Source organism: Phragmites australis, chromosome 8 (assembly GCF_958298935.1).
Source record: "Phragmites australis chromosome 8, lpPhrAust1.1, whole genome shotgun sequence".
Classification (NCBI taxonomy): Eukaryota; Viridiplantae; Streptophyta; class Magnoliopsida; order Poales; family Poaceae; genus Phragmites; species Phragmites australis.
Window position 1 is genome coordinate 23,742,391 of NC_084928.1, and position 18,123 is coordinate 23,760,513.

General features: G+C 45.6%; 1 protein-coding gene across 1 annotated transcript; it reads left to right on the top strand.

Annotated features, from left to right (window-relative positions):
* The first annotated feature begins 16,216 nt into the window (after positions 1–16,216).
* Positions 16,217–17,759, top strand: LOC133925890 (uncharacterized). The gene is made up of 3 exons (XM_062371631.1): positions 16,217–17,124; positions 17,211–17,427; positions 17,517–17,759. Exons 1-3 carry the CDS (start codon positions 16,778–16,780, stop codon positions 17,730–17,732), a joined length of 780 nt encoding a protein of 259 aa, XP_062227615.1. The 5' UTR covers positions 16,217–16,777; the 3' UTR covers positions 17,733–17,759.
* Positions 17,760–18,123: the final 364 nt, after the last annotated feature.

Here is an 18,123-nt window from a genome sequence, read left to right on the forward strand (position 1 = left end):
TGTCTCCTCATTCTTGCATTCATGTGTTGGCATTGAGCTTGCATGCTTGTGAGATCAAGGTTCTTGGTGTCAAATAAGGAAGAAGCTTCTACCCTCATGTTCATTGTCGTCTCATGGATGGTGATCTTATCGAGCACTTGACTCGGAATCATCTTCTTGATGTCATTGTTGTCGTAGATGATGGAGACTATTAACTTGTACTTCGGAGAAGAGCTTGAAGTATTCTTCTCACCACTTGATCATCTTCAATTTGCGTCAAACCTAACACATTGATCTCATTACCAAGAATGTTCAAACAAGAATACATATCATTAGCACTTTCATGGGGTAGTTGCTTGATGCCATTGAGCTTAGTAACAAGCACATGATATTTCTTATTGCGCACATCCTTTGTGCCTGTATGTATTTCAATGAGACTAGTCCAAATATGATGTACATTAATGAGAGAATAAACACGATTAAATGCATCAACACATATAGATGATAAAAGGACTCTTGACCAATCCATCTAATTGCCTCTCCTTGTTGGTGATGCGATGTCTCATCCCTTCCTCGGTGACTCTCCAAAAATCCAACCCTCAGGCTTGCAAATAACAAGTCATTAGAATTTTTCACCAGGGAAAGTTTGTGCTATCGAAAAGTGGAGCACTATGGGAATCCATCTCAACCCGAACGTCACAACTCACTAGGAAGTGAAGCCTAACCAATCACAATGAGGCTAAGGCTCAAATTCCACTTGAATTGGCGAAACCTTGTGAAAGGTGTGAAGCTCTAACACAAATTGTAGAGCTAGATTTGAGCCCTAGCTCTGATACCGATTGAAGGGATCGGTGATGTTCTAAGAAAGGGGTGAATTAGGACAATTAGAACTATTTCGGCTCCAACAACAACACAAGATAAACCTGCATTAATTTCTATTTAAATGTGTTCTAGGTTTATCTAGTGTGTCTACTCTACCGATCAAAGCATTTGCAACCTATCTAAGAAGGTAAATTACAAGAATGTAAATACAGAAATGTAAATAAGGTAGAGAGAGCAAACTCAGCACAAAGATTTTTTTCCCGTGGTATCGATGGCATGAATGCCACTCATAGTTCACGTTGGAGCTTCACAAAGGATATGATTTCGGTCGGCACCCGATCACGGCTCTTGAGCTACCAAGTCACAAAGACAAGGTCTTCACCCGGATGAGCCACCAAGCCACCAAGGTAAGGTCTCACAACTAGCCTCTCTTCCAGTTCCTTACCACCATGATCACTTCGGAGCTTGAGCCACCAAGGCAAGGGTCTCCACGTTCTCACACAATCGCCTTACCGCCGCTCCACACCAAGTCAGAGGGTTAACAAGCTTGCCAGCAACTTACCAAGACTCTAAGGTGCTAGCGTACCACTTGGTACATGGTTGGATCACTCCTTGATCCACTCTCTAGGCAATAATCACCTAGCAACACTCTCTCTAAGCCTATAAACACTAATCACTCACTAATCTTGTGCTTAAATGCCTTGGATAATCACTACAAGTATTTTGGTGGCTTGGATGTCTTCTCAGGTGTACATCAACTTCTCTAGACTCTAGCACCACACTACTACTTTAAATGACTGAGTGGAGGGGTATTTATAGCCTCAAACCCGTGCACTAGCTGTTAACCCAATAGCTCATGAAAGTTTTTAACACTGGATGATCCAGTGAGAATAATAGTACTAACACCGGATCATATGGTGAGTACACTCTCACAAACTAGCCATTGGAACCCCACTCAAGCCTTTGTGAACGCTGGACACACCGGTGTATACTTCATCTCCATCACTAGACTATCCGATGAGTTATCCTGAACCATCTGAGCCTTTCCTTCTTCTCGGTGTAAATTGCTTCTGTGTAAGCATCTGGTGCACATTACTTCATCACGGACTATCCAGTGAATTCACTTCAGCTAACCGAGCCAATGCAACCCTCTCTAGAAATAATTCTCTAGTGTGCACAACTTTCATCATTGGACCATCCGATGTGTTGAACTTCGTTCTGCCTCTTTGCATTGTTCATTGTCTGATGTGTGCAACACTTTGATCACCGGACCATCTAGTGCTTTGATCTTCAACTTCAATGGCTACAACCTTCTCTAGATAAAATGCTCTAGTTTGTGTCTTCTCTGTTCACCAGACCTTCCGATGAGATCTTCAGGACTCTCTCCCCTTTGCCAAATATGCTCCGGTGAGTTCAATGCCCAGAGCACCGGACCACCCGGTGAGGCAAATCTGGGACTTCTCCAATTCAGTCTAACTTTGTCTCGGCTGCGGTGGCTTCTTCATGTATTGCATCCATATGACCTACTAATATATATTCTTGACAAACATGTTTATCCCATTGACTATGTTGTCATCAATCACTAGAATCACAATCATGGCCTAATGGGCCATTTTCGCTACAGTGGTCAGCGTGATTGAAGTTGATCGGGACTTCCGACCACTTGAGGTACCGAGGAAGCCTAGTTAGAGCCAGGTTAACCTCTCTTTCGACCGCCTTGTACTGCCAATTGAACTCGTACATGGCGAAGCCACTGAAGATGTGTGCCAAGTTCTGATCGGCCCCGCAGAACTTGGGCTCATCCTCGTTAGCGCCTGGCTTGGCCTATTTTCTACGATAGTCAGCAATAGCGGCCTTGAGCTTCTCTTCAAGCTTCTTATTGATAATTTGACACTCATCAAAGTCACGCTAGTTGGACCAATGGAAGGGACACCACTTCCTGCTACTATGGCTTTGGCTCTTATTGTCTCTGGTGTTGCAAACTTGCTCCTCTCGACCGTAGCTACAGTCATGTTCGGACCCTTGCGCTTGTCACTAGACTTGCTATTCTTCCCCTTATTTTTTGAAGACTCGGGCTTGTCTTTGCCAGACTAAGGGTTTTTGGCATGTGCCTGAGCTTCAGCATGCTTTGCAAATTTGTTGACCAATTCAAAAAGTTTTTTGACCATATGGATCGTCTGGGTAGCCAGCTTCTCGGCTAGATCTATGTCCTTGACGCATCTTTTGAAGGTGATGATGGCTGACCCGTTGGAGATGTTTTAGATCGTATTATGCCAGTCACTGAACCTCCGGATGAAGTCCCAAAGAGATTCATCCTTGCCTTGGTTCAGCTGGTGGAGGTTGTCTTCCATTCGCGGGTGTTCGAACGTACTTTAGAAGTTGCCGGTGAACTGAGACTTCAACTCGGCCCATGATCGGATCGAGTTGGATGGTAGGTTCAAGAACTAGGACCTTGCAGGTCCATCGAGGGAGGTTTGCAGGTACTTGGCCATTACCTTGTTGTCACCGCCTGCTGCTCAAATAACGATGGTGTAAATGTATAACAACTCGTTAGGGTTGATCTTCCCATCGTACTGTTGGATCGGACCCATCTTGAACTTCTTGGGCCATCGTATCGACAGGAGCTCAGGTGTGAAACCTTTGCAACCTTCATCGAATTCTTCAAGAAATGATAGGGGAGGACTGTCACGCCTGTTTCTTCGAATAGGGGAGTCACGTCGACCATCCTGTCCTAGAGACTTACGGTCATTATAACGATGATTGTCTTCACAACGGTTGTTAATCACTTCCTGTAAGTCGTTCTTGTCTTGAGGGATGTGGTTCCTCAGGTCTTCCTGGTTCCTGAGCCTTTGGATGTGGCAGATATAGTTCAACTTGAAGGATTGCACTCGAGCTCAACCACTTGAGCTTCCTGTTTGTGATCCCTTGACTCGGGGATGTTTGTATTCGTGGCTCCTCAAACCAATGCCTTGCTGGCTGGGGTACCTACAATCGCTAGGGTTGTTTACTCGAGCATCCTGGATCTGAGCCTCATTGAGGAAAGTCTTCAACTGGTTGATCATTGGGGTTAAAAGATTCATCGGATCCAATTTGGGAAAGGATGTTAGAATCAAATGAGCACCCTGGACCTTGGCTTCCGGAGTACTAAAGACACCGCTGCCACCGCTAGGCTACAACCGAGCAGATGTCGCTCCGTGATCGCTATTATGAGGGATTTTGTTCCTTGACCTTGGAACTGTTGTTGGTGGAGGCATCATCTGACCAAGCAGCATCCCTACGAAAAGTCAATGTCGAATATCAGGGCTCACCTGACTCTCCGCCGTTCGGCGATGACGGGTGGTATCAGGGACCTACAGGGCTGTAGCTACAGAAGTCCCAAGCGGTAATCCTCTAGCGACGTCAGTACCTTGGGCAGCAGCTACTGCTACGAGATCCTTAGGAATTCCCACAGTATTGTTTACCACGGCATTCAGATCCTCCGTGTTGTGGTCAGCGAGTGTGCTGTCGGCTCCAGCCATGAACACAAAATGATCTATATGGCTACTCTGGCCATCGATGGAGCCTTCATCGCCACTCTCGTGACCTTCACCATTGTTGTCGGTGTCCATGAACTGAAGAACATTAGGCTCCTTGGGGTCCTAGTTGAGGTATCCCACCTCACGATATGCGTCCAATGGGCTGGACTCGATGATACTAATGTGGATCATTCCACCTTGATCATCCCATCAATACGCCATAGTTCCGAAGGTGATCTTAGAGCCAGAAGGAGGTGATGCAAAGATGACTGCCGCTTACTCGAAGTGATCATAAAAGCCGGTGTCGGAGAATACGACGCGGATGTGCACTTGCAACATGATCAATCCTGAAAACATATGAAGGCCCCTGCCTGGCGCGCCAACTATTGAAGATTAGTGCACGACAATATATCCATAACTAAACTGGGATACCTTCAAGATCAGGGATCAAGCAGGAAACAAGACATGTGATTTATACAGGTTTAGCCCCCAATTGGAGTAATACCCTACGTCCTGTGTGGATGCTACTGTATACTAATATCTCAAGTATGAGTAATGTGGCTAGACCTATTATAATGGAGGGGATTGGATCTAGACTAATTTATAGTTAAAGTCACTGATTATCTCTGATTACTAGGGTCTTGGTCTTTCTCGTGTCGAGTTATGTATATGTAGATTATCACATGGTTCAGAAGTTCTCCAGGGGTAAGAGTCCCCACCTTATAAAGGGGTCAAGGCACCACCTTAGTCTTGATCGTAGTCGATAGGGAGTTCTTCATCTTGTCGGCCAAGGCAAAGCATATCAATCCAACCTGGATACTAGTCGTACATGAGTCGGACAATCCGATCAAAACCTTCTTAGTATATGTCTTCGAAATCTCCAATTGTATCGGGTCCCACAGATTCGGGTCCGTAATATCTGGAGTTGTTAAACATTCATATAGTATACCCTATCTGTATACGTTGTACTCCTTTTGCGTATATACCCTATAGTTAGATATTCGATAGGATAATCGAAGAGAGAAGAACAAAACTCACAAAAGAGATGGTGGAAATACTCACCATAGTAAAAGAATGAGAATAAGCTGAAGGGCAAATTCAACACACTATAGAAGACACTTAGCTTGAAGCTTCATTCAAAAATTGTATCTAGATGTTGATGAGAACATCTAATTTCCAATTTTTTGAGCTGGGTTGTACTCTTTTTTCCTTTGCTAGAAAGATTTTTAATGAGGCAACCTATCAATAAAGCTCATTTTTAGTATTAATTATGTGTCCATATTATTTTTTATTTTTCTTGTTTTTTTTTAAAATGACCCACCACTCACTTGGCCTATAAATAGCCACCATCGGCACCATCCACAAACCCACTCACAGGCTCATGGCCATACATCTCTAATTCTCATCTTACTATCTCTCTTTTGCTACTTGCTACTTTGCTAGCCACTTCAACAAATCAAATCCATATTTCCATTCATGGATCAAGACACCGAGGACTCGTGTGCATGGTCATCAATATGGCAACATTTTGAAAAGATCTATAGAGAAATAAATGGGGAACATGTACGGTTTGCTAAGTGTGATATATTCAGCAATGAATTATGAGTAAGGTCTACAAGTTGAACAGGGCACTTGATGAAGCATATTATATGTTGTACTCTTTTTTCCTTCTAGCAGAAAGATTTTTAATGAGGCAACCAATCAATAAAGCTCATTTTAATCTATTTTCTATTTTTTAAAATTTTTGAATTTTTTTTAGCTATTAGTTTGAATTTTTCTATTTGTGGATAGTTTTTTGCACCTAGGTCGATCATGCCACCATGCCGCAACTATGCTCAAGCCAACCCATCACGATTAGTCACGTGTCGTGCCGGGGCTGCGTCTCTGGCACGCGGGCCAGCACGACATGACTCGTTTACTTAACCAGGCTTGATGGGTCATGTCTTAACCGGGCCATGTCTAGTCAAGTCCGTGCTGGGCTGGCCCATCATGCACATTTGAATCAGCAGTGATGACCTTTTATGTAGTAGTGCCCGTTGCTTGAGCCTACGAGCACCATTACAGTGGCGCCATGGTCATCGATGACCACCTGAGCAGCGCCGCCTTTGCCATCGATGACCACCCCTCCTCTATCAGTTTGTCTCAAGCTCCATGAGTCCTTGCATTGAAGCTGTCTATGGCCATCGACTAAAGCGTCTTGCCATTGTTCAGCCGTCGACGGCCACCATACAAATCTCTGTTTCACATGTCAACATACTTATCCTTTCACATGTCACATTGGCGTGATTGATGTGGAGGATAATGAAATTTTTATCAGCTGAAATTGTTATCAATAGGAATTGTGATTTATGCTTAGGATAAAGAAATTTTGAAACTTGGGTGATTGTTCTTCATTGATCTTGCAACTGAAACCATTGGTGTGATCAGTGCATTTGTTCTGCCTTTGTCATGGCAATTTTTATCAATTGAAATTGTTATCAGTTGGATTTGTTATCATAGAAACCAATTATAATTTTACTGTTGTCTTATCAAATGGTTAGTTTTATTGATGTATTTTTATATATCTTGTATTCTAGAATGTTACTTGTGAATTCTAACTTATTGTTGTCATTTTTTTCTTTCTAGGTGTAGCAAGGAGAAGGAAATGAGAAAAAAGAAGAGGCAAGGTGTACGTGAAGCTCAAATTGACTTTATTTGTGAAAGCCATCGTTGTGAATGAGAAGTATGAATTGTCAAAGGAACTTTTATTCAATGTGAATTATGAATATATGTATGTGAATCTAATTGTGAAAGGAAATTTGTTGATTGACTATGTTGATGTCATATGTATATTTGTCTGAAATTTGAAATGTATATGTATATGTGTATTTGTCTAAAATTTGAATTTGAACAGAAATTTGAAGTTGGCATATAAACCGGATAAGCATTATTACAGTCGGATCCTGCGAAGAACCACTATAATAATACAATTATCACAGTTGATTCTTCCTATAAACCAACTGGGATAATGATTATCCCAGTTATGTTTGTGCATGTACCAATTGTTATAATTACTGATTATCACAATCGATATATTTTAGTCGGTTGGAAAACCGACTGCAATGTCCCTTACGAACTGATTGGAATAAACATTTATGTGCTAGTGACAACAGGATATGCAGGTGGCAAGAATCTAATACAATTTCAAAACAAGTATTTCTGTGAGAAGGAATTTTTAATTAGTTCTGTTAGGGAAATTTACTTTAGCCACTCAAAATTACTTGAACTATGTACCATGGACTATTATTTTCTATTTGAATATATTTGTAAAATCAAATAAAATTATGACATTATGAAAGTGCATTTCTAGACAACTCTAATTATATATTGTTCATGTTTCAAATCTATATATTTTGAAAGTTGTTGATAGTGAAAGTTTCAAAAGTTTAATCGAAAACTTGTCAAAAACGTCGTGTATTCGTGAGTAGTGATGGGGGAAGTATGATTTAGTATCGGTTGATATCAGTGGAAGTAAATAATGCTGACTATGATGACCATGCGTCCAGTGGCAGTCACGGACGGATGCAGACAAATGTAAAAAACCGTTTTTCCAACACATCGATCCGCGCTGCACTTAGTGCACTTCTCACTGGAACTCGCTGAATGAATGATAAAGACCATAGCAAAGGTTTCTCTTCACTACCTAAATTTCTATCGGGAAGAGATTTTTGTTCTCTTCAACGATCTAATGTTTTCCCTTCACGGTTCCTGTGACAAAAGGATCCTCAAGATCATTTCTTTTAGGACGGGATTCTCTCTTCTTTTCCTTCATGATTCTCCTCGAAGAGAAGTTGTTGAAAATGAGAGAAAATAAAAGAAATAGGAATAGGAAAAGGAAATCGGAAAGGGAATAAAATAAAAAGAATATAGTTGAAGATGGTCTAAATTGCTCGTCAAACTCCAGCTTGGCAATATTTTTAGGTGTCCACGAGAGGCTCCACAACTGCACGCGCCAAGTATAAACAACAAGCATGCTGCTCGTTAACTACTTCCAACTCTGAGCCGTAATCCAAAAGTACCACTGATTGCATGGTTCTTATCTGCAAAAGGTACAATTTACAATTTGCAAAAGGCACAATTTGCAACCGGAAACAGTGAAAGGGAAGAGACAAGATCCACCACACCAAACAAACCCTTTCATGTCAACCCTTTTCTATTTCTTTTCATCTTCCCTTTTCCCACCTTCCATATTCTCTTTCTTCCATCTTCCACACCATCGATCCGGGTACTACCATATATATATGTTGCTGTACTAGCTAATACTAGCTATGATCTACATATGCATGCGCAAATGTAGCAAAGATACACCTACGTGAATGTAGGGGTCAAGAACATCTATTACTTCATTATAGACATATATAGAAAAAAGTACATTAAAAAGAAACTAAAAGTCTTTGTTTGGGTTGGACTAATTATACATTATTATACCATAAGCTAACACACTTGTTAACTAATTAACACTACTAATTACATCACTTAGTAACACTGGTACTGAGGATGCTGCATGGATCAGGTGCTCTAGATCTCTTCTCTTCCACCACCCCCTGTCTCTCCGGCCCTTTAATTTGCCTTTCCCATCATTTTCTTTCAACTGGGCTGATTGATGGCAATGTATGCACATATCACCAGCCCCAGCTGCTCGCCGGCGCCGCCTCCCAGGCTGAGACATAGAACGTCTCCGTGACGACGTTGATGATTGGGGCCGGGGCCGTCCCGGCGCCAACGTCCGTCCTGCTGCCAACGCCGCCGCTGGTGCCCGTCGTGAGCTCGTTGGGCAACGGGAACAGCAGGCCGTCCTCGCCACCGCCGTTGGCCCATGTGGGCTCGTTGTCCGGCTTGGGGAAGAGCAGCGCGTCCTCAGGGGCCATCTCCGCGTCCTTGAGCAGCATCATGAGGGCGAGGGCGTCGTCGTCCTCCTCCTCGTTGAACTCCGCAGATGGCGAGCGCAGCGGCGTGGTGGGCGACAGCGCGGCCGATGCGGCCGGCTGCTGCGGAGCCTGTGGTGCCTTCGCCACGGCAGGGGTATTTGTGGAGAGCGGCTGTAGCGGCGGCTTGTGGCGCGTGGTGCCGGCGAGGGAGTTGCGGACGAGCGGAATGGGGTGGCGGTGTTCGCCGGAGTAGGAGACGATCAGGTAGCTCGGGTCTTTGCGGCATTGCTCCACCTGCTTCCGCGCCTTGCACTCCTTGTCGGTGCTGCACCGATAGTAGCCGCGCGGGTTCGGTGACCCCTTGATCGGCTTCTGCCCGTACTTGCGCCACGCCCACAGGTCCGGCGCCGGCACTCCCACCGGCACTCGCGTCACCGCCCTTTCTACCAAGATCCTTTTGCCCCTACGCGCGTAGCAGCCAGCAACGTGATCACCACATCAACAAAGGCATTTGTCAAATAATTGTGATCGAGGAAAGAAATAATCGAGCCAGCAAATACGTACTTTCTCTTGGATCGACTCGGCCCGCTGCCGGCACCGCTGCTGCCGGAAGGATCTGGGTTTGCCTCCGGCGCCGGCGGCTCGTCGGCCGGTGGCTGCTGGGGCGGTGCCTCGTTTCTTGGCGACGATGGCAGCGGCGGCTGAGGCGCAGAGAAGAGGGCCTGACAGATGTCGGCGACGTCGACGGCGGTGAGGTCGTCCAGCAGCGGAAGGTCCGGGAGCAGCATCCACTCATGGGCGTCCGGCAGCTCGTCAGACTGCAGCTGTGGCGGCGGTGGCGGGAGCGAGGCGAAGGGGTCGTCAGAGGGCGGCGGCGGGGAGACGCTGCCGCCACCACATGCTAAGCCCACGACGGCGTGCAGGTCCCAGTTGTTGTTGTCGCCGCTGCCGCTGCCGCTGCCGCTGCTGTAGCACCACACCAGATCATCCTCCATTAGCTTCTCGAGTTCTTGGGCAATGCAGGAGAGAAGGGCGCTGACTTTCTGTTACAGTTTATTGTTGTTGGGAGGAGAGAGACAGATGGGACTGGGAGTGGGAGTGCTGGTAGGCATGGGGATCGGATCGGCTTAAAAAGGAATAAGAGGGCGGTCGGGCCCGGGCCAGGGCCTGGGTTTGACTGACGGTCTCTGGGGGTGGATAAGGTTGTCCCCCACTGACTTTGGGGTAATGTCAAAGGGGTGATATAAAAGGGTGAGGCGACTCAAAACTCACCTTTCCTCATTCGAAGGACGAGGGTCGTCCAATTTGGATTTGACATCCATCGTCCAATTTAACCACCATCCAAATATCCAAACACCCTCTCTCTCCTCAATCAAGCCGACGTGCGGTCCCGAGCATCTCACCCTCTGCACTTTTCTTTTGCGACGTCCCACCTTTAGATCTGCCCTGCCGCGCTAACCTAGCATAACTTGACACCTTCGTCTTGATGTGGCCCAACAGGTAGTCGAAGTCGAGTACATAATCAAAGTTAAGGACATAATCGATGTCAAAAAAAGAGGTCGCAGTTGTCATAGCGAACATCGAGCGGGCAAAGCCATGAAGGTCTCTACATAGTATCAGTTTCGATGATATTGCTCTCTTCCTTTGATACACATCGAGAGAAAAGGATGACAAACCTTGGTGACAAACAATACTATGCAGCAGGCCTGGGAGAGCAGAGGATCGGGAAAACAAGGAGATGAAAAATAGAGAGATAACCACGACGTTTCATGGTTTTCAAATAGCCATAAAATTAGCATTTTCAATCACAAATGATAATTAATTCCAATCAAATTAGGCATTTTATTCTTATTTCAATCTCAATGAATCACTAGAAGAAACTGTTGTATTTATCTTTGATTTCAAACATCCGTTTTATTCCTATTAAAATAGAACCATCGTATTATAAGGAAAAGATAATTACATAATTTCTGTCATATTTATATCTAATTCATAAGTCATGTGATTTTCATGTGAAATGCGCATACATGTATAGGCAAAGTCGCTCTCTCTCCTTCACATGTGTTTTCACTTTAAACAATAGAGAGAGCTAACTATTTAAATATATCCATCTCTCTTTAGACTAGTAATATGAGATTAAATTGTGCATACTTTGAAATTTCATGAATGAGCCAATTCAACACACACCTAATATAGCATATCTCAACATCAGGATGCCCCCCTAACCCCACACACACCTAATATAGCACAGTACATCTTGTATTGAGGTCCAGGGATCCCATTTAAGATAATTCTAGAGAAGGAGGTCCCAAGCCATGTCAAGATCCAATCTCTCCATCTCTGTCCGAACCCTATCCCCTATAGGACTTCAATCAAGTATGGCCAAATGAATGACTCAAAAGCTTTAGAAATGTCTAATTTGATCAAAAGCACTGTGAGTAGGGGGTCAGAAGATTAGAATTAGAACATGGAGTGGATTCTAAAGATCCTAGTTTTTTTGCCAGGATTTCCTACGCAAGCTGAAGATGGCCTTTGCCCAGAGTGATTTTTCTGGCCAGTCTGTCGTTGCACCTAGGGGAGTTTGTGAGGCTCGACTCCTAGATGTCTGTGGAAACAGAAAAAGCAACTGGGGTGGAACTAATAAGGGGAGGTTGTAAGGGTGTAGTGATCGAGTCAATGAACTCATCAATGGTGAACACTTCAGTTGATTGCATCTACTGCATACTTTGAAAAAGGCATGCATACCTGTTGGTTTGCATTTTCCACTAATGTTGCCTCTCCATCAGGAATAGAAGAAACATTGCACTCCCCTACGAAGCAGGCGACCACATCATCTACAGCCGCCTGGAAAGCCACCGGGAGGAGCAGGGAGGGCACCGGACAGATGTTACTAGGAGCTATGGAGAAAGAGACCAACTCACCAAGCATTGGATCGAAACCAGAAGGAATTGAGCCAAGATCCGAGCTGGGAAGTAGTCCAACAATACCATATCACCTCTTGGAGGTAGCAGGGGAGATGGCAGACAGTGCGGCATGCACACCATGGCGATCAGCGATGCGAAGGATACCTTCTTGCGCTATTGCCACTTCTGGATGCCTTGCTGCTGGTGGCAGGCCGGGCTCCTTGGAGGCGAAGCCGATTGCAGAGGAGTGTTACCATCTCTGCAAAGACCATACCACCAACGATCATCTCTTGCATGAACAACGCTACCTTCATCAAGACAGGGCAGTGAGAGGCGCGCCCAAAGAGAGCGGTTGCGATGTTGGCGAGGGCTGCACCGATGCTATTCATCATCGGCATCCTCATCACGATCACAACGGCCACCACCACCATTGCCATGATAGGAATGGTGAGGGATGAGATCAGCTTGCACACCTCTATCTGGAGAGCCGTATTGCATGTCTAGTATGCGCTCCCAGTGCCTGTTGTTGTGCCGAGGGTTAGGAGCGTTGTTGGTGAGGAAAGCCAAGTTGTGGATGACCTCTAAATGGATGAAAAGTTTGTACGACTGTCCACCCTTGACATCAGTAGGCCTATCATAGTGGATTTCAACCTGAGGCAGCGAAATGGACGTCGGTGGCAACTCTCGATTAGCTTTAGTGATGGTTAGCCAAACAAGCTTGGGGATGAGAGATGGGTTGTTGCACCAACCCAAATGTAATATGTCCTCGTGCGCTCCCTTCTCCTAGACTGTTCTTCAATGTAGTGTAGCGAGCACTCCCTTCCAACCACCAGAGCAGCCACCTCCTCGAACCATGTGTGTTCCGGGAGACCTTCAATACGCAAACGCATGTGGAAGCTCTAGTTGGTGGTGTCTACATATCTTCTCTCATTCCACGTGGTGAGACAGAAATTGCATCCTCGATAAGGCAGTTGGTGAGCATTGATGACTTCATCTCTGACACATCTGCTAGCAAAGATGATAAGGAAATCTTCCGGATGGGGTTTCACCAACTAACAATCCTGAACACTGATGCGGAAACCGACATCAAGGCGTTAGAAAGGACATAAGGCTCAGTCTCCGACCAGTTCCCCGCCAACCAATAGACTGCAGCCCTGTCTAGCATCATCTCCTTCCACCGCTCGATGTCGTCTGTTGTGGCCACCACATCAAACGCCTCCAACGGCATGTCTGCTGGGTCACCATGGAAGTTGGCCATCCGAGTGGTGATGGTAGAGGTTGTCGGCTTGTTAGGCAAGAGCCTTGGTGGGTCAACTTCAGTGTAGGAGGGAGAAGGTGGAAGGATGAGCGTGGAGGATGAGCCTTGGCAGAGGCGGATTTCTAAGTGTGGAGGATAAGCCTCTTCTGATTAGGGACGGTGACTTGCAGGAGGCTGAAGACAGAGCTCCGGAGATTTCAGTTTACAATCACCGGATTGAGGCTAAACTGGTAACAGCACTAGCATCTAGTAGGGCCTCGGCAGGCCGCAACTAAATAGTCTGACGCCAGTAAATTGAAGCATTTCCCCTTTAGTCTTCTCAAATAGCTGGCCGATTTTGGATGTTGCAAAGCCTTCAATGAGTAACCGCAGGAAGGAGGAAGCTTTGAATGTGAATACTCATTACGCCACCATAAACTCGACTTCACCATGCTCTAGTTACTCTCAACAAAAAGCACTTTCTCGAGCCCTGCGCTCTTCATAGGTACGAAGTGGTGAGACCCCATTGAAGCCAAGAGGTTGGGAGGCACCTAGAAACTACTGGATCTGGCCAGAGGAAATACCGGATGAGCCGAGGAGCGCCGAAACTTGAACCCGATCTGAATCTAGCGCTCCAGACGACTGAACATAGGCTGTATCTTCCAAACACGAAAACAGGGAGGGAGGGGGAGATCAGAGATGGATTTTGCAGGGAAGCAAAGTGGAATGTGCGGATGAACATATCTGTAGGAGGGAGGGGGAGAATGGTGTGGATCCAGGAAGAATTCGACACAGATCTGTGGGTTTAGCAGCTGGGGGGTGGGGGAGTCGCCAGAGCGAACTAAGGGGCGTAATGGCTCCATCTTTCCTCTATCATGTCCCCGTCCAATTGGATACTTAATCTTTGAAATGTGTTATCATGACTAAACATAAAAGGAAGACAATTAAAATCTATGCAATCAAGTCACATAGAGTACAAGTAAAATGCAAAACGTTAGTTCTTCTAAACTCTCTTTTTGCCTACCAATTGCTTCTGTATATCTGAGATGTGACAAATGAAATGTCACAAAGTAACAGAAACATCAAAACCGGTCACTACCGGAGACGGCTTTTTTGCCGAGTGTCCCAGACTTTGCCGCGTGCTTTTTATCGGGCACTCGGCAAAGAGGCTATTTGCCGAGTGCCAGCGAGAAAGAACTCGGCAAACATCTGGCACTCGGCAAAGAGCCTATTTGCCGAGTGCCACAGAGAAAGAACTCGGCAAAGAGGCTATTTGCTGAGTGCCAGAGAGAAAGAACTCGGCAAACATCTGGCACTCGGCAAAGAGGCTCCTTTCCCGAGTGTCATTTTTTGACACTCGGCAAACCCTATTTTTTTCACTTTTGAGCAAGTTCGTGGAGGCTATTTGCCGAGTGCCAGAGAGAAAGAACTCGGCAAACACGTGGCACTCGGCAAAGAGGCTGCTTTCCCGAGTGTCATTTTTTGACACTCGGCAAACCCTAATTTTTTTTCACTTTTGACCTCCAAACTTTTTCTGTAGTCCTCATACAATACCTGGTACTCCATGTTCCAATGTGGCACATTTCTCGGACTTTTTCTATATTTCTTTAATTTATTTCAATTAATTGAATTTTCTTGGATAATTCAAATTATAACTGCTAGTCATTCGAATAATGGAAAAAAATGAATGGAAAAATGATATTCATGTTATTTAGTATAATGTGAGGCCGTATCCAGGAAAAGACCACAAATTTTGAACATCTTGTTCACGAAACATGACCACGAACTTGCGGTCGAGTTGTTTTTAAATTGTATAAAAAGCAAACGAAGTCCGAAAATCATGAAACTTGTCAAGATGTCATGATATCATATGTGGAGGCTGTGATAAAAATTTGAGAAGGTTTTGCGCAAGTTGTCACGTACGATGCTTGCAAACCGAAAAATCTCCGAAGAAACCTGGGTAAACTTCTTCGGTTTGCAACAGATTACAAGCATCGTACGTGACAACAACATACTATGGTGACAACCTCCCTAGCGTGCATAATCCACCCCCTCGTTACAATGCTGGCGAAAATGAATCGAACCTCAGCCTTTTCCGAGGCCAACTCGGAAGCGCAAGTGCATCGACCCCCAAGACCTTGAATCATGAAGAGTGGCGCCATATCATGCTATACGTGTTGACCAACCTTGACGAAGTGGCACCGTACATGCAGTAAGTTCTCAACGAACTTGTTAAATACGCCGTCACTATTCTGCATCCAACCCCCTTGTTTCTCGTTGGTACAGGGAATTTCTTCATGAATTCTGGCATCAATCAAGGGATCCTACCCCGCAGCAGGTAGATACCCTTCTTAGACAGGGTGCGGGAAATGGAATGCCCGATTTCATTTCTTGGTTCAAATGGAAGGTACCGTCCAATTTAGCTCGTACTTAGTTTGACATTCCAAGTTACTCGTACGTGCGAATAATATAACGATGTATCCTGCTTGAGCTTGCAGGGCCAGAGGGATGCGTCTATGTGTGCCGAGTTGAGACAGGTTGCCGATGGCTTTGCCTATAGGGTCAGGTCATTTTCTGGTTATGACGTGAATGGATATCGCTTTCGCACAACAAGCTACGAGCAGAGTCGGCCCAATCGAAGAACCACAAGTTCCGGAGTTTTTACGCCCAGCGTTGATGAGGTCGAGTATTATGGAAGAATTGAAGAAATATACGAACTCAAGTTTCATGGTTCCAAACCTTTTAATCCCGTCATATTTAAATGCCATTGGTTTGATCCTGAAGTAACGAGACGGACATATTGTAATCTTGGGCTAGTCGAAATTCAACAGGATTCTGTCTTACCAGGAGACGATGTCTATATTGTGGCCCAACAGGCCACGCAAGTTTATTATCTCCCATATGCGTGTCAAACCATAAGGCATCTTAAGGGTTGGGATATTGTGCACAGGGTATTGCCACACGGTAAAGTGCCTGTCCCAAACGATGAAGATTACAACTTAGACCCAAACACATATGACGGAGAGTTCTTTCAAGAAGAGGGACTAGAAGGGAGGTTTGAGATAGACTTAACCGAAGCGATCGGAATGGAAGTAGACAATGAAACGGTTATTGAAGAGGACGTTGGAGATGAGGTGCAAAATGTGAAGGACTTACAAATGCTTGAGCGATTACATTTAGACAATGACAATGGCAACATTGCTCATTCGGATAGTGTTGATTATTTCGACATGATTGATAGTGATGATGAGACTTATGATCCAGCTAATCCCGATCATGAAGATTATTTCTAATACATGTAATACTATGTTATTTTGTAATTACGTTTTGTTTATTTTGCATCTCTTTCTAAGTACTTCTTGTTTATCTGTGCTTATTGGTTTACTCTTTTTAATTGCAGGTGATTGAACAAAGATGGTGGGCGGTGGGATGAGGAAGCTAACGTCCTTGTACCGAAGGACAATGACCGCTGCACCGGGGGAGAGTAGGAGGAGGAGCAGCCGCAGGAGGGAGTCGTCGCCTGCCGCCCCGTCGCGTGAGGAGGAGGAGGAGGAGCAGGTGCCCCAGGAGGACGCCGAGGAGGCGCAGGAGGACGCACAGGAGGACGACGAGGAGGCGCAGGAGGACGCGCAGGAGGAGGCGACAGCAGGGGGTTCCGCTTCCTCTAGTTCGTCGAGCGTCTACTTGCGAGGTCCCGCGAGCCTCCCTCAGCGACCGATACCTCGTGAGAGACGCCCGCTGATTCGACCCGAGGGGGAAAAGTAAGTAACTTTAGATGTTCTCACTACTTTATATGATATGTTGAATATCAAAATAGAAATTGGACGATTGTTAATCACTTGGGCAGGAACTGGACGATTGTGGCGAGTGGAGGTGCTCACACACGCCAAGTCAATGGCATCCTCGGTCTTCTGTGCAAGGAGCACTTCCCTGGCCTGGTTGAGTATGCCGGAGTGACGGGGCCGGCCTACTCGTTTGACCACTACGCCGCCGCCCCCGATGCTGCAGATCGGGCCCGCAGGGTATTCAACAACAAGGCGGAGCGGGTGAAGCAAGAGCTGTGGGTAAGTCTTCCTCGCACTACATTGCTCAATACATCGTAATTATTGGACATTCTTGAAATAATGAATGGATACATCGTGTTTGTATGCAGGATTTCTTTAGATGCCAGGACGGACATGAGGCCAGGGCGGATGCGGTGGCTACCAAATGCTGCAAAAAACTCGTCGTGGACATGCATTACGAGGCGCGCATCCAGGCCGTCGTAACTTACCACGGGACCGTCGTTGGAACGAAGGTCACCAAAAGGGACGCAAGAACCATGACGCTGACCCGGGACCAGTACCTGCAGGTAAATACAGAACATTAATACTGATTCCTTTTGAGATTAAGTAGGCTTAATTTCATCTTCTGATATGTCATGTACTTGATGGCCTGTAGATAATTCCTTATTGGTGCGCCACGCATCCCCAGTGCTGGGAACAGATGGTGGACAAGTGGTGCTCACGCGAGTGGGAGGAGACGCACAACTTGTGCCGGGAGCGGCGTTTGATGATGCCAGGTGTAGCACACCATCAAGGCAGCCGCAACCTCAGCGGATACGCACAAACATGGGTACGCGAATTCATTTATTTATTCTAACGCTCAATTCTGCATGATTTCTAATCATCTTGCTATTTTTCTCGCAGTCGGCGTCACATGGTGGCCAGCCTTGCTCCATCTTCAAGGCATTTGCTATGGCCCACAAGGGCAAGGCGACG

What these genes read in the sequence shown, in the direction of transcription:
- LOC133925890 (XM_062371631.1), top strand. Translation starts at nt 16,778, where the DNA reads ATGGTGGGCGGTGGGATGAGGAAGCTAACGTCCTTGTACCGAAGGACA. An exon ending in ATTCGACCCGAGGGGGAAAA is followed by an intron (nt 17,125 to 17,210) that starts GTAAGTAACTTT and finishes TCACTTGGGCAG; the next exon opens with GAACTGGACGATTGTGGCGA. An exon ending in GGGTGAAGCAAGAGCTGTGG is followed by an intron (nt 17,428 to 17,516) that starts GTAAGTCTTCCT and finishes GTTTGTATGCAG; the next exon opens with GATTTCTTTAGATGCCAGGA.